Source organism: Bactrocera dorsalis, chromosome 4 (genome assembly GCF_023373825.1).
Source record: "Bactrocera dorsalis isolate Fly_Bdor chromosome 4, ASM2337382v1, whole genome shotgun sequence".
NCBI lineage: Eukaryota > Metazoa > Arthropoda > Insecta > Diptera > Tephritidae > Bactrocera > Bactrocera dorsalis.
In genome coordinates this window covers 55,699,808-55,726,628 of record NC_064306.1, presented here as the reverse complement: position 1 = coordinate 55,726,628, position 26,821 = coordinate 55,699,808, and the positions used below count along the sequence as shown (strand labels likewise).

General features: G+C 34.5%; 2 protein-coding genes across 3 annotated transcripts; both read left to right on the top strand.

Annotated features, from left to right (window-relative positions):
- The first annotated feature begins 5,388 nt into the window (after positions 1–5,388).
- LOC125778270 (kelch-like protein 1) lies at positions 5,389–12,810 on the top strand. 2 transcript variants are annotated; one of them, XM_049455057.1, is made up of 9 exons: positions 5,389–5,477; positions 9,516–9,686; positions 9,758–10,115; positions 10,192–10,707; positions 10,781–10,838; positions 10,914–11,082; positions 11,436–11,640; positions 12,382–12,477; positions 12,544–12,810. In XM_049455057.1, the coding sequence occupies exons 2-9, from the start codon at positions 9,535–9,537 to the stop codon at positions 12,748–12,750; spliced, it is 1,761 nt and encodes a 586-aa protein (XP_049311014.1). In that variant the 5' UTR covers positions 5,389–5,477; positions 9,516–9,534; the 3' UTR covers positions 12,751–12,810. The 2 variants fall into 2 exon arrangements, with proteins under 2 accessions (XP_049311014.1, XP_049311013.1); XM_049455056.1 differs by having other exon boundaries at positions 10,781–11,082.
- Positions 12,811–16,407: 3,597 nt separating this feature from the next.
- On the top strand, positions 16,408–23,672 carry LOC125778269 (kelch-like protein 17). The gene is made up of 8 exons (XM_049455055.1): positions 16,408–16,496; positions 20,686–20,856; positions 20,928–21,285; positions 21,362–21,883; positions 21,954–22,255; positions 22,614–22,818; positions 23,233–23,328; positions 23,395–23,672. Exons 2-8 carry the CDS (start codon positions 20,705–20,707, stop codon positions 23,599–23,601), a joined length of 1,842 nt encoding a protein of 613 aa, XP_049311012.1. The 5' UTR covers positions 16,408–16,496; positions 20,686–20,704; the 3' UTR covers positions 23,602–23,672.
- The last annotated feature ends 3,149 nt before the right edge of the window (positions 23,673–26,821 follow it).

Sequence of the window (26,821 nt, the reverse complement as noted above, 5' to 3'; positions counted from 1 at the left end):
GTTGTCGCCACCGTGTATAACGGTCTTTTTTGTAGACTTTGAATCCAATTCTTTGCCTTTTGGATGAAGAAAATTCCGTCAGGCATCATTTCCGAACAAATTAAATTTGGTTTCGTTGCTCCACAAGATATTGCGCCCACTTTTTCTCACCACTTTGGCCGGACTAATTTGAATGATTTTTCGCGAATTGTAGTTTTATCTTTAATTTTTTCCTGTAACTATGGTATCCTTTTGGCTATCCTGCCATGTAAATTAGCTCGATGTAGCCTTCGTCGAGCCATTCGGGAATATATTATGCTGCTGATATCGGCTGGTATTATTCTAGAAGATATAAATGGGTCCTTTTTACCAACAGTGACGATACAGTTGTCCGATGTTGTTGGTGTCTTCTTTAGTCGACTGCGATTTTCGTCATTCTTTTTAATTCTTAGGGCATCCTGCACGAAATACAATGAACGGCCTAATGTTTTAGCGATATCCCTAAGACTTTGACCCTCGTTTTTAAGGTTTAAGACGATTTCCTCCGCAATGCAATGCTTGTTTTCACCCATCTATACATTTTTTTTAATTTTTAATGCGTCTTAAACATGGAGCTATTCAACCGAAAGAGTAAACTATTGAATAAATCGTCCGATTTGCTGAAAATCTTAAAATAATTACCCATGTACTTATTACTTTGACCACTTAGAAAGCGAACATCAACAATCAATTGCTACGCTCACTACAAAGAGGGGATTCAGCATTTTCTTTTCACTATAAAAGATACTACCATATCGAATTTAGTGAAATCAACTCGTAGTTGCATTCGTGTTCATACTTCACCAAACATTCAAAATTCAAATCATTAATTTGGTCATGCAAAGTGTTGATAACATAGTACAACAGCTAATCTGGGGGGTGAGAAATTCCAAGTCAGGGTGATGGTACTAGGTCAGTATAGTAAAACCCTCAAAGGATTTGGCGTTCGTATGTGTCAGTTTTTTTTATGACCTTTTAAATTTTTTCCTTATCTGGATGTTTTTTCGCTTAGTTGTACCATTTCGGCAAAAACGTAGTTTAACATAACTCGCGAACCACTTGTCCGATTTTGATGAAACAAATTTAGAAAAATTAAAATATTAAAATACACATATTACATATATTTCCATATCTACAAGAATTATGCAGACGAATTAACACTGGGAGTGGGGTACCGGAAACGCTCGTGCGATAAGCTCGTTTTAGTTTATTCAACAAATTGTTTTTTGTAGTCATTGTAGACGAAATAAATTAAAATTGAATTTTAATAGAGTAAAACAGAGAATTTGGCACGTCTGAAGAACCACGGGATACTGCTAGTCCAAACGATGATATCATGCGAACCTCTTTGATCTACTCTCATTCTCTTTCACTGTTTATGAAGATTAAGGAATTTTTAGCAGCTGTTCTCAAAAAAGAAGAGAAGCCAGAAATATGCCTGCTTAAAGTAGCCGACAAAATCAGTGCGAAACGAAATTTGAAGCAACGACACAAATGATTTCTTGAAAGTTTTTTCTGTTCTTTGCAAGAACATCTTATTATCATTATTGTCTTAGTTGATGTAGTTTTTTTATCTAAAATATTTTTTTGTTACGTTGTAAGAGTTTTCAAAAATGTTAGTTATTTCTCTACATAATACGTATACAGTATTGATTTATAATATGAATACAGGTTTTTCTGATTGGTTTTGTTTTAATTTATGTATGTACTCTTGCAACCAGTTGCTACAGATTATTACAGTTTTGTTCACCTAACGGTCAAACGTGTCACCGAAAACTAATTGAGATAGATATAGGGTTATATATATATAAATGATCAGGATGAGGAGAAAAGTTGAAATCCGGTTGACTCTCTGTCTGATCGTTCGTCTGTGCAAGCTGTAACTTGAGTAAGAATTGAGATATCTTGAAGAAACCTGGTATCCAGTTCGTACAGATTTGGCACTTCATATGGATTTCGCGTTACATTTGTAATAAACGCGCGGATAATGGGATAATTTACGTAAATTTCAATATAATGCGCACTGCTAATACATTAGCTGGGGCGCTTTCACAAAAAATGGAGCTCAACAGAACCATAAAATGCAGTAAAATAGGGTTGAGCCTCCTGTAAAGCAAAATATTTTGTTACCAAATTGTAGAAACTGAAAATATAATTTGATGATTCCACATAATATATATTACACTGGCCTACAAAAAAAAATTTTTGTTTGGTGCAGCTCTATCCGTAGTCGGTAAAGTAGGTAGTATTAACTGTATTGCTGCCATTAGATGTCAGCTGACAGCTCTGGTTTACCTACAAGTCTTATTTTAATTTTTCCCGTTTTATTCAAAGTCTGTCAATCTGGTTATCACTTTTATGACATTAATAGTATAAATTTATTATGGAAAGTAAGTTGAGTAGTTGCAGTAATGATCCTCACAAGTTTTTTTTTATATATGCGGCAAGGATATAATGAAAAATCATCGGAAACCGATTAACGACATTGTAATTCGCTTGTATTCTGTTTACTTTGATATTGAAATTGTTAATCAAGATAAAGCGTGAGCTCCACACAAACGAAATATGAAAAAATGTGACTGATATTTTCGTATTAGCTCACAAAATGTACCTAAAATCAGGTTTACAATCTTAGGCACCAAAAATGGAATATATTGTCTATACTGAATGTATATATCTGTATATATTGTATAAAAAAAAGTTGTGTTAGTTACACCATTTAAAACTCAAGAACGACTGAACCGATTTGGCTGAAAATTGTTGGAGAGGTAGCTTAGAACCAGGGTAAGGACATAGAATTGTTATAGATTAATCTTTTTATGTTAAAATTTAATACAACTCATAAATACAAAAAATATACTTCAAATCATGAGCATTTGTTCAAAATTCATGTTTTTAGGAATCATTTGAATATATGTGTACAATTTTAAACAGATTCTTCTTCAAAAATAATACAATTGCTCAGTATTTGGAATAGTAGAAAAGAACTGTAACCAAATACGCACTGAAATAAATTATAACTGGCGCAGTAATCAGTTGTTGAGTATGTATTATACCAAATGCATCCCAAAAAGCTGATGTCATAACCTTTCCAGCCGACTTTTTCGCTTTCTACGCCTAAGAACCGGTTCGCCATGTGTAGTCCACTAGAATGACTGTCGATTGAACTCCAGTAGGAAGTAATGGCTTTGTATTTCTATTGTCACACACCGACGCAAAACTTCGGTTTTATTACGATTAAAGAGCATTCAAACACTTCTCAGAACCAGTTATTCGTTGTTATTGTTGGATTATGAACTTGCGAGGCACCCACTTTGCACATAGCTTTCGCCTCTTTAGAGCATCACAGTCCTCGGTGCTCATTTCGCCTGTTTCCAGCTTAGCAAATATCTTTTCAACGGTGGATTTCCCTGAGCCCAAATTCAACAGTATTTTCCCCAAAAAGCCATTCTTTATGTATCAGCCACATCACCTTATGTATCAGTCTAGTTTATATACATACCTTAAATTCGTATAGCAGATAAATCAACCCACAATAATTTAAATTAATATTTTTCAATTTTAAAATGCCCAGAAGATCCGGATCTCAACTTTCTAGATATAGCTATAGCGTGAAAAATAAAAACATTATTTAAATTTAATACTTGCTCAAAATAAGACAATCAGGGAAGAAAGTGTTAGCTGTTGAATGCACCATAGAGGCCGTGGACAGGTTAAAGCTTAGAAATTTTAATAGATGCAGTATACCCTGACAACGAGAATTTGCATGAAAAGGAATTTCATTGGTTGTGATTTGAGGCAATAGAATCAGCCAGGAATGATAGTGTAAACGAAATAAATGATCTAATTATTCAAAAAGTTCCGAGGGAAATAAAAAAATACGAATCGATAGACAATCATGGGTCATTAAAAGTGATCCCACGCAAAGGCCATTGTAAGAAATGGACGACGGGCGAGGCCCACCCACTTTCTGGTGAAATCCCATATCTCGAGACCCGACTTACCGATTTCCACAAAATTTGCGACGTGGCATACTTTTCATATTCATATGTCGAAATCTCTATGAAAATAAATGAAATCGGAAAATAAACACGCCTTCTTCCCACACAGCTCAATTCTAAATTCCACTTGATTCTTTTACTTTCCAGAACATAAATCAAGAAGCAATTAATATAATGCCACTAAATTTTGCGCGAATAATGCCTTTAGTATATGCCACCTTATGACAAAAATTTTTTTCAAATCCAACTAACACTGTTCAACACCCAAGGTACCGAATATGTCGACCCCAACCATAGTTGACTTTTGATAGAAAACGTCGGTCAATGTGCGATATAGTATATATAACTGAAATTAAGGGATAATCCTTCTCTTATAACGGTAAATCTGCATGTCAAAATGGGTTGAATCGGACCAATACATCCCTTAGTCCTCCTCAATACTTAATATAAAGATGCATATTGTACTGCATATATCGCCAAATATGTGAGTTATCCCACTGAAAATAAGGGGGTGTGTTTTATTAATAAGAGTGCTTAAAATTGGTAAATTTGAGTGAAAACTTGGCTAAGCGCCTAAATAACTAATATCAGGATTTTCGAACAACCGGCTGACTTTACTCTAAATGATTGGTTTTACACCTTCAAGTATTTCCCTGACGTTGGTTCTTGCAAGTTGCAAGAGTATAAAATGTTCGGTTGCACCCAAATTTAGCCCTTCCTTACTTGTTCGTTTTATTTTTGTGTGTTACCTTAAACTGTCTTCGATTTGTGATTTCTCTGCTCTTTAGGTGCAAATCGAATTTTGTGTGAAGCTCGATTGGATGGCTAAGAGAGCTGAAAAACTTCAACTACGAGTATATCACTATCAGAAATAAGTAAAAAACGACTGTTCGCATACAGAGGATCGTTCACGAAACGATAAAAAATGGAAGCAAGTAAACAGAAAATAAAAATGTCATGTCACATAGTCATAAAATCGAAGAAATTAAGAATGTCTTTAAGAACTGTTTCGAGGATTAGGGAAAATATTGGCGCAAGTGTATTGGGGCCAGTGGGTATTGCTTTGAGGGGGACGACATAGATTTTGAAGAATAAATCAAGAATTTTAAAATTACGAACAAAGTCTTACTATTTTTTGCTCATAGTTGATTTATTGCAATATGAATTAAGTTACTTTTACTTCCGGTCACTAACTAAAGCATAAAGCGTTGTTGGCCATGCCAAGCCATGCAATACTCTTTAAATCTCTCAACACAGAGCCAGAGAAATATTATTTTTACAAGAGCGCAAAGAGATCGCTTCTCAAAGTTAATGCTGTACTTAGCAGCTGCAGTATATATAGCGGGAGTAGCAACGCCAACGAGTTCAATTTTGTTTAAATTGTGCGTTGTGAACAGTGTAGTTATATCAGTTGCAGGAAATTCATTGCAAAATTGTATTATACTACAATAAATATCCGTAAGTATTAACAAAAATATATCTAGTTGCATACAGTAACTCGAACTTTTGAAGTGCTAAAAGAAGTCATCCTTCGTCAAAACGACGACGGGCCATTAAAATTGGTTTGAAAACAAATTTTTATATTTTGTGAGTTTCATAAAACTTTTTTGTATTCTTGCCTAAATACGTACATATGTATGGTTAAAATAATAAGTACATACATAAGTCCGTGTAGCAGCAAATGACTAAAAAGTTCTCTTTCATTATTATTTAAGGAGAAATAATATCATATTTCATTTCATATATGACTTAAATAATAAAAATAAAGATATTTGCAATCATAATTGAAATCGGGACTTAAATTTCTAGCAAATAACAGAAAGACTGAAAAATGGCTGGACGGAAATTAAGAGTACATCAGGTATCTGTGAACGAAAAACTGTATTAGTTTGAGTTTTCTGTCTCATATTTGATTTTTATTAGCTTCTTTCATCAGTATATAGTATATCCGTTATTTTCAATTCCTTTTGATATTCGTTTTGGCATACTGGAGATAAGTTTGTGGCACGTATCAATTGGAATCTCATACCAGGTTTTTTTAAACAAAATTCTCTAACTGATCCTTATTTTGGAACGACTACTTACCAATTCGTTGCTTTAGCTAACCCCAAAGCTTTTCAATTGGATTCAAGTCGGGAGATTGATATGGCCATTTAAGAAAACTCCAACCATTGTCCTGGGACCAATCTTTTACCAACCTCGAAGTATGCGAAGTATCATTATCCTGCTGAAATTTCAAAATTAGTGTTTTCCAAGATATCTCTATGTTGGAACCTATTCACGGTGCTTCAAATACGATGTGTACTGTTCCTACATCACATCACGAAAAGCAGGCCCAGACCATTATGTTGCCGCAACCGTGTTTAACGGTATTTTTTGTGGACTTTGAATCCAATTCTTTGCCTTTGGGATAACGAAAATTCCGTCAGGCATCATTTCCGAACAAATTAAATTTGGTTTCGTTGCTCCACAAGATATTGCGCCCACTTTTTCTCACCACTTTGACCGGACTAATTTGAATGATTTTTCGCGAATTGTAGTTTTATCTTTAATTTTTTTCCTGTAACTATGGTATCCTTTTGGCTATCCTGCCATGTAAATTAGCTCGATGTAGCCTTCGTCGAGCCATTCGGGAATATATTATGCTGCTAATATTGGCTGATATTAGAAGATATTCTAGAAGATATAAATGGGTCCTTTTTACCAACAGTGACGATACGGTTGTCCGTTGTTGTTGGTGTATTCATTAGTCGACTGCGATTTTAGTCATTCTTTTTAATCCTTAGAGCACTCTACACGAAATGCAATAAACGGCCTAATGTTTTAGCGATATCCCTAAAACTTTGGCCCTCTTTTTTAAGGTTTAAGACGATTTCATTTTCTCCGCAATGCAATGCTTGCTTCCACCCATCTATACATTTTTTTTAATTTTTAATGCGTCTTAAACATGGAGCTATTCAACCGAAAGAGTAAACTATTAAATAAATCGTCCGATTTGCTGTACTTATTACTTATGATCATGTACTTATTATTTTGATCACTTGGAAAGCGAACATCAATAACCAATTGCCACGTCCACTTCAAAGAGGGGATTCAGCATTTTCTTTTCACTATAAAAGATATTACCATATCGAATTTAGTGAAATCAACCCATAGTCGTGTACTTCACCAAACATTCAAAATTCAATCATAACTTCAGCATAAAGGAATGTGCTTATTATTTTGAGCATATGTATGTCTATATGTGTATTTATTTTGGTCATGCAAAGCGTTGATAAAATCTTAAAATACCATGCGATCGCACTTATCCACTTCTAGAATTATGTGGATATGAAAACAAATGTGAAAGCAAGACTTACACATAAATTGTATATGATATGTACCTACACTCATTATTTCGTGTGAAATCTCCGTTGACACGAACAACCAAATATATATATAGACATAGAAATATTATATGTGTATACACATATGTACATATATTTCCATATCTACAAGAATTATGCAGAAGAATTAACACTACAAGTAGGGTACCGGAAACGCTAGTGCGATAAGCTCGTTTCAGTTTATTCAAAAAATTGGATTGGTTGTAGTTATTGTAGACGAAATAAATTAAAATTTAATTTTAATCGAGTAAAACAGAGAATTTGGCACGTCTGAAGAACCGCGGGGTACTGCTAGTCCAAACGATGATATCATGCGAACCTTTTTGATCTACTCTCATTCTCTTTCTCTGTTTATGAAAGTTAAGGAATTTGGGGCAGCTGTTCTCAAAAAAGAAGAGAAGCCAGAAATATGCCTGCTTAAAGTAGCCGACAAAATCAGTGCGAAACGAAATTTGAAGGAACGATACAAATGGTTTTTTGAAATACGTGCAACTAAGGTTTTTTTCTGTTCTTTGCAAGAAATGCGAAAGATTTGCATTTAAATCGTTAATGATGACATCATGATATATGATTATGAGTTATATTATGTCTTAGTTGATGTAGTTTTTTATTTAAAATATTTTTTGTTACGTTGTAAGAGTTTTGAAAAACATTAGTTATTTATCTACATAATACGTATACAGTATTGATTTATAATATGAGCACAAGTATTAAGGGTTGCACAAAATGGCAAAAAGTTATTTTTTAAATACCCAAGAAATTTTCTTTTCGAATGTTATAAAAAATGTCAGTTTTGACAGCACTCTGACGATTCGGAATGAGTTCAGTTTTCTTTAATTTGTGCTCTGACGTTACAAATTATATTTGTATTTAGATATTACAAGTATATATACGTATGTATTTACAAAAAATTAAAATATTGGAGATGTTAAAATGTCGAAAAGCATAAGTGTTATTCATTTTAATTATTGTTTATACGCTTTATTGTAATAACGGGAATTACACAAACCTTTTGAATAACTTTGTGGTTATGGAAAACAAGTAGAACAACAAGAAATACTTCTTATGCACATAGTACATACATTCTATGCATTTTGTGCCGAGACTTCATCGGGTCCGACTCAAAGTATGAGTCAACAGTTGAGAGCGTTTAATAATTACAGTGTCTAATTTCCAATGTTTAGTATATTCGTTAACTCCCAGATTCGGCGTTTATTAACATTTAGTTACCTACCGCTTACATAAGATCGTTTTTAAGACGGTTGAATTTGAAGTTCAAGATTTTCAGAAACAATGAAATGCGATTCTCTATGTTGAACTAATTTTACATACATACATACATACGTACGTACATATTTAAACTAGTATATCTGCAATGGAGCAATGCACACTAAATATGTCAAAAAGGTATTTTCTTTGTGCGGTTTCGAGAGATGGTAGTAAACAAGGGTCCAATTCTACTTGAGTAACAAATTTACTTGAAATATAATAGACTTTTGAGACTCGATCTTTATTATCAGAAGTCGATCAAGAATCGAATTCTATTGAATTTGATTTCTTGTCAATATATTCATTAAAACGGCTTTTAGCGCCTGGTGAATTTATTTCAAAAAGTAAAGAATGCATCCAACACTCTGTGTCACAAATGTGCCAAAAACAGAAATATAATAATTATATCGCTTAAACACTCCTAAAAAAATCGATCAAAAACAGTGAGAGAGAAGGACGACTCTGACGACGGAGTAATAACAGTTAGTGAGCTGAGCGAGGTATTGACCCAAATCGAAGGTAAAAACTGACGCGGCAGTTCGAAAATCTTTATATTAGTTATTTATGGAGACCAGGAGGAGTATTGTTCTGATTTTACCTATATATAACATAAGGGCGCATCATTGTATCTCTCAGATTGTCTTTGCAAACTTGTGGTCCGATTTCCGTTTTTAGAAATTGTTATCTGATTTATATAAAATATATTTCTGCGTCTCAAGGTCCAGTCATTTCGAAGATCTGTATACATATGAGTACATTAAATAACTTAAAAGCAAAGATCGATTTCAACTTACTTATTTAAAGCATTTCATTTAATAATGTAATTTTTTTATTACAAAAGGAAAAATCAGTAACTAATAATGGCCACTAGTTGTACGCAAAGACCTGCTCTACAGACTAATTCCAGTGAGCAGAACCGCTTCATGGAGAAATTAGTGGCGAAAATATTTAGCTTCTACGACGAACATTCTCTAATCGATGTGACATTTAAAGTTTCAAACCCAACGGCTCTGTAAGTAATACTTTTTCCGCAGCTTACATAAAATGATACAGATTAATATTTAAAATTTTTTGATTGCTCAGTGTACCTGCGCATCGTTTGATACTCGCAGCAGCGAGTCCTTACTTCGAAAACCTTTTCCATGGCGATCAAGGGAATAATCCTCTTTTAGAGATAAATGATATCGATAGCGAAACTTTTGAGCGGTTAATATCCTTTTGTTACACGGGTCAGACGCTGATTACCGTTAACAATGTCGGTGTCATGCTGAAGGCGGCAAACGTTTTGCAATTAGACGAAGTCATAACCAATTGTGTGGACTACATTATGGCACATATAGATGAATATACATTGCGGGGCGCTCATACACTGGAGCGTGAAACGCAATGCCAACTTCTTCAACAGAAAATCATCGAATACGCACAAAGGAATTTCATGGAGGTGAGTCTAAATATACACATAATATCTCGCAATAGCGGTACTTGTGTAATTCAAATTTTGTTTCTGAAAATGCCAGATCAGCCGACGCGATGAGTTTCTGAATTTCGATGTTGAAAAAATGCAGCGCATTCTGGAATCTGACAATCTGAATATAACAGGAGAGGAAGTTGCCTTCGATGCCATAAAACGCTGGTTCAATTACGACGTTCCTGCGCGTCAAGAACAACTGCCACTTTTAATAGCTTGTCTCCGGCTTACCCAATTTGATGCGGACTTTCTGTTGACCCAGATACAGCCGTTACCTGGTTGTGAAATGCTGGCCTTCAGGGCGATAACGTGGGTCAGTAAACCGGAAGCACGAACAAAGATAAATTTGCGGTTTACAGAACCACGTAGGGTCCAGGCGATTTCGTTTATCAGACAGCCTGAAGCACAGCCAAATATGCGATTTACGGAACCCAGTGGGGTCGAGGCGTTTTCGCTTATCAGAGAGGCTGAAGCACAGCCAAAGATAAATATGCGATTTACGGAACCCCGTGGGGTCAGTGCTGCGAATTGTGTTGAGAAAACATTACTGGCGGTTTGCTCATGGGTAAGCGCACACTTTGGCTTATACTCAAAAATTAAAATTTTGAATTAATGTACGAACAATATTTTTGGAATAGAGTAATCCCAAATTCCTGCAATATAACAAAGATGAGGATAAGTGGCAGGAATATGCGAGTATAAATTACTACCATATGGGTTATAGAACCATTTTAAAGGATGATAATATATTATTTATTGCCGGTAACATAGATATTAAAGCACTCAACATCGTTAAGAGCTGGAATATACGGAATAAGACATGGCAAAATTTGCCCTCCCTGAACCAAGCAAGATGCGCTCACTGTGTTGTCGAATTAGATGATAAAATCTATGCGATTGGTGGTTTTGATGGTAAAAACGTTCTGTCGTCGGTGGAAAGGTAAATACTTTTAAATCTGTAACGAATCACCCAACAATGGTGATTGTGAGCTTTAACAATTAAAGGTTAGCTTTAAGCTTAATGGTAAACGCACTTTACACTAGGTGTGTTAGGGTGGTATGGATGGTGCACAAAACAGGTACTTCTGCATTTAAGAAAAAGGGAATTCAGTGAAATGTTATGATCTGATTGACTCCGACTTTAGAAAACTCTTAACTCTTTAACATTGTTAACCACTTCTTTAAAATATTTCCAAATTTTTTTAATAGACTACTCAGCGTAACGAAATGTCACTTTTGACGCTTCAGTTTAGAGATGTGCATTTCGTTTTCATTGTTTTTTTTTATTTTCAGATATACAAATTCCGATGGTTGGAAGTTCATGAGAAACTTGATTGTTGGGCGACATGACGCCAATGCAGTGGGGTTGAATGGTAAAATTTACATAATTGGCGGCAGAAGTGATCGTAAGGCCTTAAAATCCGTCGAATGCTACAACCCGAATTCGTATACTTGGACTTCTTGCGCAGATATGACAGACTATCACCATTTACCTGCTGTAAGTTAAATTAAAAATTTTTTATTAATATTAGTAGAACGTTCATCAAGTCATGAATTGGTAGAATGAAGAAAAGTCGAAGAAGGGTATATGACGACTTTACTTAAGTGTTTAAATATTAACATTCGACTCCTTGGTGTTAGCGCGCAACAACCCTAATTTTAAAAAATGTTTAAACTTAAAGAATGTACATTAAAATACAACTCTAAGGATTTATTGAATTTTGATTGTACATTAAAATGCAACCATGTAGATGTATGTCCCGCTATTTGTCTGTGCTAGCTCAACTGCGGCTTACCCTTTTGCTTTGGCTCATTCTCTTTTGATTCGCTGGCGGAGTGGTACATACACCTACAAGGAGCACAATTATTTTAGCGAAGTATTGAACGGTCGAAATATTGAATTTAAATAAAATACAAATCGGCTTAAAATAAGTGTTTTACTTTGCCACCCGCCAACACCTTGGATCTCTTTTACTATAGAGGGATGTACGTAACCGAAATTCATATCCTGTCAGAATTTTCCAATTTTTTTCTGAATGAGATACTGCCGCTACAATAAGAGCCCATTTGATTTCACCGTTGCAAGTCTTCCCTAAAGTTTTCAAAACCAGTAAAAGTATCTCCACTTCAATAAAATTTACCAAAATTGTGTAACTGAAAATAGTCACTGATTTATTTAGTCGCTCTCTTAGCTCTGTTAAAACTAAATACAACGTTTATTAATACTTTTATATTACAGGTAGCTGCACATAAAGGTCACATCTATGTTGTAGGCCATTGTTTTGGTAGCAGAGCTGTTGAACGTTACGATCCTCAACGAAACACATGGTCTAAGGTATATTAATTTTATTTTTGCCTATCACTTGATGTTAAACTAAATATTCTGGAAAATATTTAATAGATTTGCTCTCTGAATACTGGCGGTGGTTTTATGGCTTCCGTATCGCTAGACAATAAGCTATGGGCCATTGGTGGCACCTCTGCTGGCAAGACACTTGTATCAGTCTATGACGAGGAAAATGACCGTTGGGGACAAAAGTTCTCATTTCCCGCAACCGATATTCTCTCGTGTTTTGTTGTGCCTGTAGCCCTACTGACGTCGAAATGAATAACCAATATTAATAAATATTTGATTCTGTAATAAATACAGTGCTAATAAATACGAAAACATCTGATTTTTAGCTTTGGAAAACGCGTCATACATTTTGTATGCTACACAGGTTATAGTTAATAGTTAAGCAAACACTTAGGTACGTATACAGTTATTTGCAACTGATTGGCGAGATAATGCGAAGCGCAGTCGTTTTTGTTTTGTAATTCTTTCCGGTTTTCTGGTTTCAAATGAATAAGTATTTTCAATATGTCTCAATAATTGAATTTTTATTATAGAACTTTTGTATGTATTGCAACATGCAAACAAATATCAATAATTTAAAAAGTATTTTCGAAATTGTTAAATAAATTAAAAAATTAGCTTATGAAAAATATTGTTGTGTACGGCATAAATGAAGCGTACAAGAGTTGCTCGATTCGAGTTGCCATATGAAAGGAATGGGAAACACCAAAAGCGAAGTGTTCGATAGTGAGCAATAAAAGTTGTTGGTCTGAACTCTGACTGAGTAAACTCTTCTCTCTTTCTCCTTCGCCTCATCTTAAGTGCAATCAATCAGAAAACTTCAAATACAGAGAATGAAATATTATTGCTTTCGGAGTGGTTTTGAAAAGTGAGCGCATTTCACCACAGTTAGATCAGCGGACTTGAAAATACCAAATATCACAGTTGAGCGAAATAAAATTACTCTCAATGCAAGTATATTTACTTAAGCTAACAGATTCGCTTGCAAACAATAAGCAAACGTCTGCATATTTTATTTACAGACATTTTCTCACAACAACTGTTATACAGCTTAATTAAATTTTTTTTATAATGCCTTAGTTTGTGGTTAATAATGTCTTAAAAGGCATACATATCTATATGTTACATAATCATTTACATAGTGATATGTTCATACCCACACAATAAAACAGTTAGTTCAAGTTGTTGCGTATACGACATGGTGGTCCTTGATCGAATTGCAATCTCGCTGATGCCTGAGTTTATGACTAATAATGTTTTAAAACGGCATACATATATATGTAACATATTCATTCACATTGTGATGAGTTTACCCTCAAAACTATACTCTGTTCAAGTTGTTGCGTATACGACATGATGACCTTTAATTTAACCTTGCTCCCGCCTCAATATTATAGCAGCATGTTCTGCTATTGGTTTTAGAGCGGCGAAAGGCAAGCAAAAATAACTAATTAATCTAAATAAGATATATATGTAAATACAAAAGTATCCCCAGGAGATATAACTGACTATCCCAGGAGCTGTGCGGATACCCATTTAGGGTTTTACAGACTTTCTAAGAATTTTTAACGAAGCAGCTCTATTGCATTGGAGTCTTCCAGAATCTGTAATTAGTAAATAGTAGTAAAGATAAATAAAATCAAACGCCGAAACTAATAAGACCCCAACGGTGCTTTGCTATTCGCCACATTTTTGGAAGACTGCTAGGCCACTTTTTGAATTTATCATATGAAAATAAAATATGTATTACTTGCTTATAACAAAGAATGTTAAATTTAGATAGAAAATGTTATTTCACATTAAGCTAAGCTGCAATCAGGGAAGATAGTGTTAGCAGTTGAATACACCATAAAGGCCGTGGACAGAACATGGGCGGGATAATTTTTGTTTTTGCTGAAGATTTCCGACAATCTCTTCCTGTCATTAAATGAAATTACAAACAAATATAAGAGCTCATCTTCATGGAATCACTGATGGTGATTTTCCACAGCAACTGCTTAAACTTGGGGAAGGAATTTTTCCCACTCCAGAAGTAAGTAGTAATTATAATATTCTTCTGAATGAGTCTCTGGGCCAAATAGTTCAAAGCATAGAAATTTTAATAGATGCAGTATACCCTGACATCGACGAAAAGGAATTTCATTGGTTGTGTTCTAAGGCAATAGAATCAGCCAGGAATGATAGTGTAAACGAAATAAATGATCTAATTATTCAAAACGTTCCCGGAGAAATAAAAAAATACGAATCGATAGACAATCATGGGTCATTAAAAGTGATCCCACGCAAAAACGAGAAAGTATGTGTGTACAAAATTATAACTCTTGAAATGATTGTTTAATACTCGTGTAAAGCCGGGGTGGGCTGCATGTTAAGATATAAAACTGTAACTTGGCACTAGGGATTACAGAGCAAGGGGCAAGGGTAAAAAAAACAAGACTTTTAAGGGCTATTGTAAGAAATGGACGACGGGCGTGGCCCGACCACTTTGTGGTGAAATCCCATATCTCGGGACCCGACTTACCGATTTCCACAAAATTTGCGACGTGGCATACTTTTCATATTCATATGTCGAAATCTCTATGAAAATAAATGAAATCGGAAAATAAACACGCCTTCTTCCCACATAGCTCAATTCTAAATTCCACTTGATTCTTTTACTTTCCAGAACATAAATCAAGAAGCAATTAATATAATGGCACTAAATTTTGCGCGAATAATGCCTTTAGTATATGCCACCTTATAACAAAAATTTTTTTCAAATCCAACTAACACTGTTCAACACCCAAGGTACCGAATATGTCGACCCCAACCATAGTTGACTTTTGATAGAAAACGTCGGTCAATGTGCGATATAGTATATATAACTGAAATTAAGGGATAATCCTTCTCTTATAATGGTGAATCTGCATGTCAAAAATGGGTTGAATCGGACCAATACATCCCTTAGTCCTCCTCAATACTTAATATAAAGAATTTCGAACTTCCGGATGTCTATTTACTGCATATATCGCCAAATCTACGTATGTGAGTTATCCCAATGAAAATGAGGTGGTGTGTTTTATTCACAAGAGTGCTTAAAATTGGTAAATTTGAGTGAAAACTTGGCCTAGCGCCTAAATAACTAATGTCAGGATTTTCGAACAAGCGGCTGACCTTACTCTAAATGATTGGTTTTACACCTTAAAGTATTTCCCTGACTTTGGTTCTTGCAAGTTGCAAGAGTATAAAATGTTCGGTTGCACCCGAATTTAGCCCTTCCTTACTTGTTCGTTTTATTTTTGTGTGTTACCTTAAACTGTCTTCGATTTGTGATTTCTCTGCTCTTTAGGTGCAAATCGAATTTTGTGTGAAGCTCGATTGGATGGCTAAGAGAGCTGAAAAACTTCAACTACGAGTATATCACTATCAGAAATAAGTAAAAAACGACTGTTCGCATACAGAGGATCGTTCACGAAACGATAAAAAATGGAAGCAAGTAAACAGAAAATAAAAATGTCATGTCACATAGTCATAAAATCGAAGAAATTAAGAATGTCTTTAAGAACTGTTTCGAGGATTAGGGAAAATATTGGCGCAAGTGTATTGGGGCCAGTGGGTATTGCTTTGAGGGGGACGACATAGATTTTGAAGAATAAATCAAGAATTTTAAAATTACGAACAAAGTCTTACTATTTTTTGCTCATAGTTGATTTATTGCAATATGAATTAAGTTACTTTTACTTCCGGTCACTAACTAAAGCATAAAGCGTTGTTGGCCATGCCAAGCCATGCAATACTCTTTAAATCTCTCAACACAGAGCCAGAGAAATATTATTTTTACAAGAGCGCAAAGAGATCGCTTCTCAAAGTTAATGCTGTACTTAGCAGCTGCAGTATATATAGCGGGAGTAGCAACGCCAACGAGTTCAATTTTGTTTAAATTGTGCGTTGTGAACAGTGTAGTTATATCAGTTGCAGGAAATTCATTGCAAAATTGTATTATACTACAATAAATATCCGTAAGTATTAACAAAAATATATCTAGTTGCATACAGTAACTCGAACTTTTGAAGTGCTAAAAGAAGTCATCCTTCGTCAAAACGACGACGGGCCATTAAAATTGGTTTGAAATCAAATTTTTATATTTTGTGAGTTTCATAAAACTTTTTTGTATTCTTGCCTAAATACGTACATATGTATGGTTAAAATAATAAGTACATACATAAGTCCGTGTAGCAGCAAATGACTAAAAAGTTCTCTTTCATTATTATTTAAGGAGAAATAATATCATATTTCATTTCATATATGACTTAAATAATAAAAATAAAGATATTTGCAATCATAATTGAAATCGGGACTTAAATTTCTAGCAAATAACAGAAAGACTGAAAAATGGCTGGACGGAAATTAAGAGTACATCAGGTATCTGTGAACGAAAAACTGTATTAGTTTGAGTTTTCTGTCTCATATTTGATTTTTATTAGCTTCTTTCATCAGTATATAGTATATCCGTTATTTTCAATTCCTTTTGATATTCGTTTTGGCATACTGGAGATAAGTTTTGTGGCACGTATCAATTGGAATCTCATACCAGGTTTTTTTAAACAAAATTCTCTAACTGATCCTTATTTTGGAACGACTACTTACCAATTCGTTGCTTTAGCTAACCCCAAAGCTTTTCAATTGGATTCAAGTCGGGAGATTGATATGGCCATTTAAGAAAACTCCAACCATTGTCCTGGGACCAATCTTTTACCAACCTCGAAGTATGCGAAGTATCATTATCCTGCTGAAATTTCAAAATTAGTGTTTTCCAAGATATCTCTATGTTGGAACCTATTCACGGTGCTTCAAATACGATGTGTACTGTTCCTACATCACATCACGAAAAGCAGGCCCAGACCATTATGTTGCCGCAACCGTGTTTAACGGTATTTTTTGTGGACTTTGAATCCAATTCTTTGCCTTTGGGATAACGAAAATTCCGTCAGGCATCATTTCCGAACAAATTAAATTTGGTTTCGTTGCTCCACAAGATATTGCGCCCACTTTTTCTCACCACTTTGGCCGGACTAATTTGAATGATTTTTCGCGAATTGTAGTTTTATCTTTAATTTTTTCCTGTAACTATGGTATCCTTTTGGCTATCCTGCCATGTAAATTAGCTCGATGTAGCCTTCGTCGAGCCATTCGGGAATATATTATGCTGCTAATATTGGCTGATATTAGAAGATATTCTAGAAGATATAAATGGGTCCTTTTTACCAACAGTGACGATACGGTTGTCCGTTGTTGTTGGTGTATTCATTAGTCGACTGCGATTTTAGTCATTCTTTTTAATCCTTAGAGCACTCTACACGAAATGCAATAAACGGCCTAATGTTTTAGCGATATCCCTAAAACTTTGGCCCTCTTTTTTAAGGTTTAAGACGATTTCATTTTCTCCGCAATGCAATGCTTGCTTCCACCCATCTATACATTTTTTTTAATTTTTAATGCGTCTTAAACATGGAGCTATTCAACCGAAAGAGTAAACTATTAAATAAATCGTCCGATTTGCTGTACTTATTACTTATGATCATGTACTTATTATTTTGATCACTTGGAAAGCGAACATCAATAACCAATTGCCACGTCCACTTCAAAGAGGGGATTCAGCATTTTCTTTTCACTATAAAAGATATTACCATATCGAATTTAGTGAAATCAACCCATAGTCGTGTACTTCACCAAACATTCAAAATTCAATCATAACTTCAGCATAAAGGAATGTGCTTATTATTTTGAGCATATGTATGTCTATATGTGTATTTATTTTGGTCATGCAAAGCGTTGATAAAATCTTAAAATACCATGCGATCGCACTTATCCACTTCTAGAATTATGTGGATATGAAAACAAATGTGAAAGCAAGACTTACACATAAATTGTATATGATATGTACCTACACTCATTATTTCGTGTGAAATCTCCGTTGACACGAACAACCAAATATATATATAGACATAGAAATATTATATGTGTATACACATATGTACATATATTTCCATATCTACAAGAATTATGCAGAAGAATTAACACTACAAGTAGGGTACCGGAAACGCTAGTGCGATAAGCTCGTTTCAGTTTATTCAAAAAATTGGATTGGTTGTAGTTATTGTAGACGAAATAAATTAAAATTTAATTTTAATCGAGTAAAACAGAGAATTTGGCACGTCTGAAGAACCGCGGGGTACTGCTAGTCCAAACGATGATATCATGCGAACCTTTTTGATCTACTCTCATTCTCTTTCTCTGTTTATGAAAGTTAAGGAATTTGGGGCAGCTGTTCTCAAAAAAGAAGAGAAGCCAGAAATATGCCTGCTTAAAGTAGCCGACAAAATCAGTGCGAAACGAAATTTGAAGGAACGATACAAATGGTTTTTTGAAATACGTGCAACTAAGGTTTTTTTCTGTTCTTTGCAAGAAATGCGAAAGATTTGCATTTAAATCGTTAATGATGACATCATGATATATGATTATGAGTTATATTATGTCTTAGTTGATGTAGTTTTTTATTTAAAATATTTTTTGTTACGTTGTAAGAGTTTTGAAAAATATTAGTTATTTATCTACATAATAGGTATACAGTATTGATTTATAATATGAACACACGTATTAAGGGTTGATCAAAATGGCACAAAGTTATTTTTTAAATACCCAAGCAATTTTTCTTTCGACTGTTATAAAAAAATGTCAATTTTGACAGCTCTCTCACGAATCAGAAGCGAATGAGTCCAGTTTTCTTTAGTTTGTGCTCCGACGAGTGTGCTTACATATGTACATATTTATATACTATATATCCGTATGTATTTACAAAAAATTAAAATATTGGAGATGTTAAAATGTCCAAACACATAAGCGTTATTCATTTCGATTATTGTTTCTACACTTTATTGTAATAACGGGAATTACACCAAGCTTTTGAATAACGTTGTAGTTTATGAAAGCAAGTAGAACAACAAGGCATACTTCTTATGCACGTAGTACATACATACATTCTATGCATTTTGTGCCGAGACTTCATCGGGTCCGACTCAAAGTGTGAGTCAACAGTTGAGAGCGCTTAATAATTACAGTGTCTAATTTCCAATATTTAGTTTATTGGTAAACTCCCAGGTTTGGCGTTTATTAACAGTTAGTTACCTACCACTTACATAGGATCGTTTATAAGACGGTTGCATTCGAAGTTCAAGATTTTCAGAAACAATAAATGCGATTCTCTATGTTGAACTAATTTTACATACATACATACATACGTACGTACATATTTCAACTAGTATATCTGCAATGGAGCAATGCACACTAAATATGTCAAAATGGTATTTTTTTTGTGCGGTTCGTAGAGATGGTAGTGTACAAGGGTCCGATTCTACTTGAGTAACAAATTTACTTGAAATATAATAGACTTTTGAGACTCGATCTTTATTATCAGAAGTCGATCAAGAATCGAATCGAGACACTCGATTTAACCTCGTGATCAAAAGGCATCCAACTATAAATTTATTGTTTATTTCTATTAAATTTGATTTCTGGTCAATATACATATTTATTAAAACGGCACATAGCGCCTGGTGAATTTTTTTAAAAAGAGTAAAGAATGTATCCAATGCCCAGTGTGACGAATGTAGAAAACAACTGAAATATAATAATTGATTGACCAGTTTATCGCTTAAACACTCCTAATAAAATCGATCAAAAACAGTGAGAGAGAAGGACGACTCTGACGACGGAGTAATAACAGTTAGTGAGCTGAGCGAGGTATTGACCCAAATCGAAGGTAAAAACTGACGCGGCAGTTCGAAAATCTTTATATTAGTTATTTATGGAGACCAGGAGGAGTATTGATCTGACTTTACCTATATATAACATAAGGGCGCATCATTGTATCTCTTAGACTGAACGATCTTTCAACAAAAAGTCAAACGCAGAAACTAGGTATCACATACGAGTATTCGGTATCTGAGAGTTTGCAAACTTGAGGTCATATCTCGAATCTTAGAAATTTTTTACTTGATTTATAAAATCTATATTTCTGCGTCTCAACGTCCAGTCATTTCGAAGATCTGTATACATATGAGTACATTAAATAGCTTGAAAGCAAAGATCGAATTAAACTTACTTATTTAAAGCATTTCATTTAATAATGTAATTTTTTTATTACAAAAGGAAAAATCAGTAACTAATAATGGCCACTAGTTGTACGCAAAGACCTGCTCTACAGACTAATTCCAGTGAGCAGAACCGCTTCATGGAGAAATTAGTGGCGAAAATATTTAGCTTCTACGACGAACATTCTCTAATCGATGTGACATTTAAAGTTTCAAACCCAACGGCTCTGTAAGTAATACTTTTTCCGCAGCTTACATAAAATGATACAGATTAATATTTAAAATTTTTTGATTGCTCAGTATACCTGCGCATCGTTTGATACTCGCAGCAGCGAGTCCTTACTTCGAGAACCTTTTCCACGGCGATCAAGGGAATAATCCTGTCTTAGAGATAAATGATATCGATAGTGAAACTTTTGAGCGGTTAATATCCTTTTGTTACACGGGTCAGACGCTGATTACCGTTAACAATGTCGGTGTCATGCTGAAGGCGGCAAACGTTTTGCAATTAGACGAAGTCATAACCAATTGTGTGGACTACATTATGGCACATATAGATGAATATACATTGTGGGGCGCTCATACACTGGAGCGCGAAACGCAATGCCAACTTCTTCAACAGAAAATCATCGAATACGCACAAAGGAATTTCATGGAGGTGAGTCTAAATATACACATAATATCTCGCAATAGCGGTACTTGTGTAATACAAATTTTGTTTCTGAAAATACCAGATCAGACGACGCGATGAGTTTCTGAATTTCGATGTTGAAAAAATGCAGCGCATTCTGGAATCTGACAATTTGAATATAACACGTGAGGAAGTTGCCTTCGATGCCATAAAACGCTGGTTCAATTACGACGTTCCTGCGCGTCAAGAACAACTGCCACTTTTAATAGCTTGTCTCCGGCTTACCCAATTTGATGCGGACTTTCTGTTGGCCCACATACAATCGTTACCTGGTTGTGAGATGTTGGCCCTCAAGGCGATAACGTGGATCAGTAAGCCGGAAGCACGAACAAAGATAAATTTGCGGTTTACAGAACCACGTAGGGTCGAGGCGGTTTCGTTGATCAGAGAGCCTGAAGCACAGCCAAAGATAAATATGCAAATTAAAGGACCAAGTGAGGTCGAGGCATTTTCGTTGATCAGAGAGCCTGAAGCACAGCCAAAGATAAATATGCGGTTTACAGAACCACGTGAAGTCTGTGCTGCAAATTGTGGTGAGAAAACATTATTGGCGGTTTGCTCATGGGTAAGCGCACACTTTGGCTTATATTCAAAAATTATAAACTTTAATTAATATACGTACAATATGATAATAGAAGAATCCCAAGCTGCTGAAATATAACAAAGCCGCGGATAAGTGGCAAGAATATGCGAGTAGGGCAACCGGTTACCGAGGGTATAGAACCATTTTAAAGGATAATAATATATTATTTATTGGCGGTAAGAAAGGTTATAACGCACTCAACATCGTTAAGAGCTGGAATATACGGAATAAGACATGGCAAAGTTTGCCCTCCATGAACCAAGCAAGATGGCATCCCTGTGTTGTCGAAGTAGATGATAATATATACGCGATTGGTGGGTTTGATGGCAAATACGCTCTGTCGTCGGTGGAAAGGTAAATACGTTTAAATCTGTAACGAATCGCCCAATAATGGTGATTGTGAGTTTTAACAATGAAAGGTTGATTTTAAGCTTAATGGTGAAACCTTTAACACTGGATGTGTTAGGGTGGTATGGATGGTGCACAAAACAGGTACTTCTGCTTTTAAGAAAAAGGGAATTCAGTGAAATGTTATGATCTGATTGATTCCGACTTTAGAAAACTCTTAACTCTTTAACATTGTTAACCACTTCTTTAAAATTACTCCAAATTTGTTTAATAGACTACTCAGCGTAACGAAATGTCACTTTTGACGCTTCAGTTTAGAGATGTGCATTTCTTTTTCTTTTTCATTGTTTTTGTTTATTTTCAGATATACGACTTCCGATGGTTGGAAGTTCATGAGAAACTTGATTGTTGGACGACAGGACGCCAGTGCAGTGGGGTTGAATGGTAAAATTTACATAATTGGCGGTAGAAGTGATCGTCAGGCCTTAAAATCCGTCGAATGCTACAACCCGGGTTCGAATACTTGGACTTCTTGTGCAGATATTACAGAATATCACCATTTACCTGCTGTAAGTTAGATTAAAAAATTATTATTAATATTAGTAGAACGTTCATGAAGTCATGAATTGGTAGAATGAGGAAAAGTCGAAGAAGGGTATATGACGACTTTACTTAAGTGTTAAAATGTTAACATCCTTGGATGTCTTTAACTATAGAGGGATGTACGTAACCGAATTCATATTCTGTGCAGAGCTTTCAAATTTATTGCTGAAATATGTACATACATAATGCCACTACAATAAGAGCCCATTTGATTTCACCGTTGCAAGCCTTCCCTAAAGTTTTCAAAACCAGTAAAAGTAGCTCCACTTCAATAAAATTTACCAAATTTGTGTAACTGAAAATAGTCACTGATTTATTTAGTCGCTCTCTTAGCTCTGTTAAAACTTAATACAACGTTTATTGATACTTTTATATTACAGGTAGCTGCACATAAAGGTCACATCTATGTTGTAGGCGATTGTCATTGTAGCAGAGTTGTTGAACGTTACGATCCTCAACGAAACACATGGTCTATGGTATATTAATTTGATTTTTGCCTATCTCTTGATGTCAAACTAAATATTCTGGAAAATATTTAATAGATTTGCTCTCTGAATACTGGCGGTGGTTTTATGGCTTCCGTATCGCTAGACAATAAGCTATGGGCCATTGGTGGCACCACTGCTGGCAAGACACTTGTGTCAGTCTATGACGAGGAAAATGACCGTTGGGGACAAAAGTTCTCCATTCCCGAAACCGATATTTTTTCCTGTTTTGTTGTGCCTGTAGCCCTGCTGACGTCGAAATGAATAACCAATATTAATAAATAAATATTTGTTATTGTAATAAATTCTGTGCTAATAAATACCAAAATATCTGATTTTCTGGCTTTGGAAAACGCGTCATATATTTTGTATGGTAAACAGATTATAGTTGTTCTCTTACATCTCGATATATACAGAATCAGGATCAGAAGCAAACACTTAGGTATATAGTGCTTTGTAACTGATTGGCGAGAAAATGCGAAGCGCAGTCGTTTTCGGTTTGTAATTCTTTCCGGTGTCAAATGATTATTTTCAATATTGTTGCGTCAATCGACTTAAAAATCTGAAAATATTTTTTAAGAAATAAATTTGTCGAAATAATTGAATAATATTTGAACACATTATAAAATGTTTTACATCATGTAAAATATTTACAATTTTTATAGTATATAACCATAACCATCATCTGCTACCTATTAGAATACTCTATAACCATGATTTATGAGATTGCTGAATTGAATTAGAACTACATACTTACCCTTTGAATATGTACTTACCACCAGTCTAAGCCGTTAGGTTAAAATTTAGGCTAACTAATGAACTACTGTAATAAAGAATTTTATTGTATTAAAGACTATACCCGCGAACGGACGTTTTTCTTTCTTAATCGGAATTTTTTAAACTCGAGCTTAGCACAGGCAATTAGCTTTTAGTTACGCATATCAGTGAGTCAAATTTTTTAATTTTAATCTTAAAAACGCTTAAGATTTTTTCAGCCTATATAGCAGCTCTGCTAGAGAAGTGGATGTCTACCTCTAAAAACAAGCTGAATTTCGGTGAAGTATATACTTGTTCATCTGCTACTTCCATAATAGCTACCACTTCTGGTTGAAAGACACTACAGCGATCGAGCAGTCAGAAACAAAGCACATAGAACCATTGAATCATTTATAGACTGTCAACATTCTTTATATAATCAAATAAACTACATAATTTCATAAGCATATTCGGCACAAAGCTTTATCTCGGTTATTTCCATGAAAAATTCTGATCACTCACAGCTGAACGATTGTGAGCAGTGGAGTACAAATAATTTATTTATTAAGAGTTGCAATCGTTTTCGACCAAAACTGACTACTAACAGATAAGTTACAGATTATTGTGTGAAGTGTGCCATCAGCATCATGCCGAGCCATGTGCAAATGATGTAAGGAAGCTACCAGTAAGCTCAATTCGAGCAAAGAAATATATTCATCTAAATGCTTATATGCTTTGTTCAAGTGGTATCTGTGCAAATGTCCTTAAGTAAGTTGAGAGTGCTCACAGCATATTTTTTTGGATTGTCAGTTAGAGTGTGTAAGAATTTACAAATAAGATCTTCCTCCTTCATATTCTTACAAAAATCTCTTTCAATGTATTTATTAATCTGCTACACTTCTGTTACGAAAACCCCGGACTAGTATTAGCAAAGCGGGGGTTCTGGGTTGGATCCTGATTCTGTTCAACCGCAAATTGTTCTTTTTATCGGTTGACAAACGTCAGTAACTGTTCAGGGTATTCTTTATAATAAAGATGACACATTGAAAATAAAGAGCCCGATATATCATTTGATAGAAATAAAACCAACGATAGAGAATAAATCAAGTATGTAATATATTAATCTAAAATTTATTTTTTTTTCTTTTAGCTACTACATTTTTAAATTTGGGAATCTAGCGAAAAAAATTATTGAAAATTGATATTGTGTAAAATAAAATAATAGCTTGAGAAACTGTGAAAACAATAATACATTATATAATACTATGGTGCTTTGAATCAAAACACCTCAAAAGCCAAAAAGCAAATGAGTAAAGAATTGTGTTGTGAAATAGAATAAAACTTACTTACATAAGTGATGTTCAAACCAAAAAAATTTTGAATTCTGATTTTCATAAATATTATAATAAACGTTAAAATATTAATTTCTGGCACCCACAGTTTAAAAATAATAACGAAAAGCTCAGCAGCATTTTTCCAAAAATACGATTTTTTTTTTATCTGGCCACCCCAGTCCTGCGAAGGCGCCCTTTTGATGAAGCATAAATCGTCAATTAATACCAAGCGACCAAAGCTGACCAGAAGGTAGCCACCGCGAGAAAATTTATTTTCTTGTTGCCTACCTCAGAGGCTCAAATGAAATTATAGCAGCTTTAGCGACAGGCGCAGGATAACCGGAAGTAAAAACTGCTGATGCATTTAAAGGAATAACTTCATTAAAATATGTAGAACCGATTTTGTGCACGCCGCCAATAAATGAAAGAACAAACGTGCACATTACAGCAAACTATCAGTTAATATTCACAAGCCACAAATAGAGGAAATATTTTGAAAGAAAACTACATTTATCAACTTTGTGGTAAAAGCTAGTAATATTATTTTTTAAAGCAACATGAAAGGACGTTCGATTTACCTTGCTTTTAAAATATGCTCTATATATTTTATATAACAATAGCAGCACTACAAGTTCCCTAAATTCAGCTAACGTCAAACTATCCAGTCTTTATGCTTTGTGAAAGTAGGTGCTGCCTCTTTATTCAATTCTGAGCTTTTTATCTTTAAATTGACACCAATATCGTCGAAATCGGTAAATTTTTTTCAAAAGTTATACCGAATAAATGAATGGCACTGCTATATCCACTATCGACTGGAGTTGCGTCTGCGCCTCGAGGATATGCTTTAGCAAAGTATTGGTAGAATCTGATCATTGTGAGTTTTACCCAAAATCGAAGAAGCATGTGAAGCTGTCCAGAACTAATTTTTTCTTTAATTCATACAATCGTAACATACACATATTGACTTTTTGATGCGAAATGAACAGGCATACATACATACATGTTACTCTTATTCCAACAAACTACATTATTTGCTATTTATTTAATTTACCTATAATATATTTTTAGAGCAATATATTATTTTTAATGTGGTCACCTACATAGTTTTTACAGGAGCACCAGTTCGAGTTTACATTTCTCAATGTTCTCACTTGCTCACAGCATGTAAAACACCAGCAGCATATGATTTGAGAAACAGCGAAGGCTACCGTTATTCATGTCAATTGAATGTAAACAAGTTGTGTAGTCGAGCAAAGTGCTTAGCTGCAATGTAAGAGAAAATTGTTATTATTGTTATTAAAAATGGGTATTGTGTAAAATAAAATAGTGAAATAGGTGTACAAAAGTATATGTAAGCTTGAGAAAATGTGAAAACAATTAAAAATTAGTAGTAT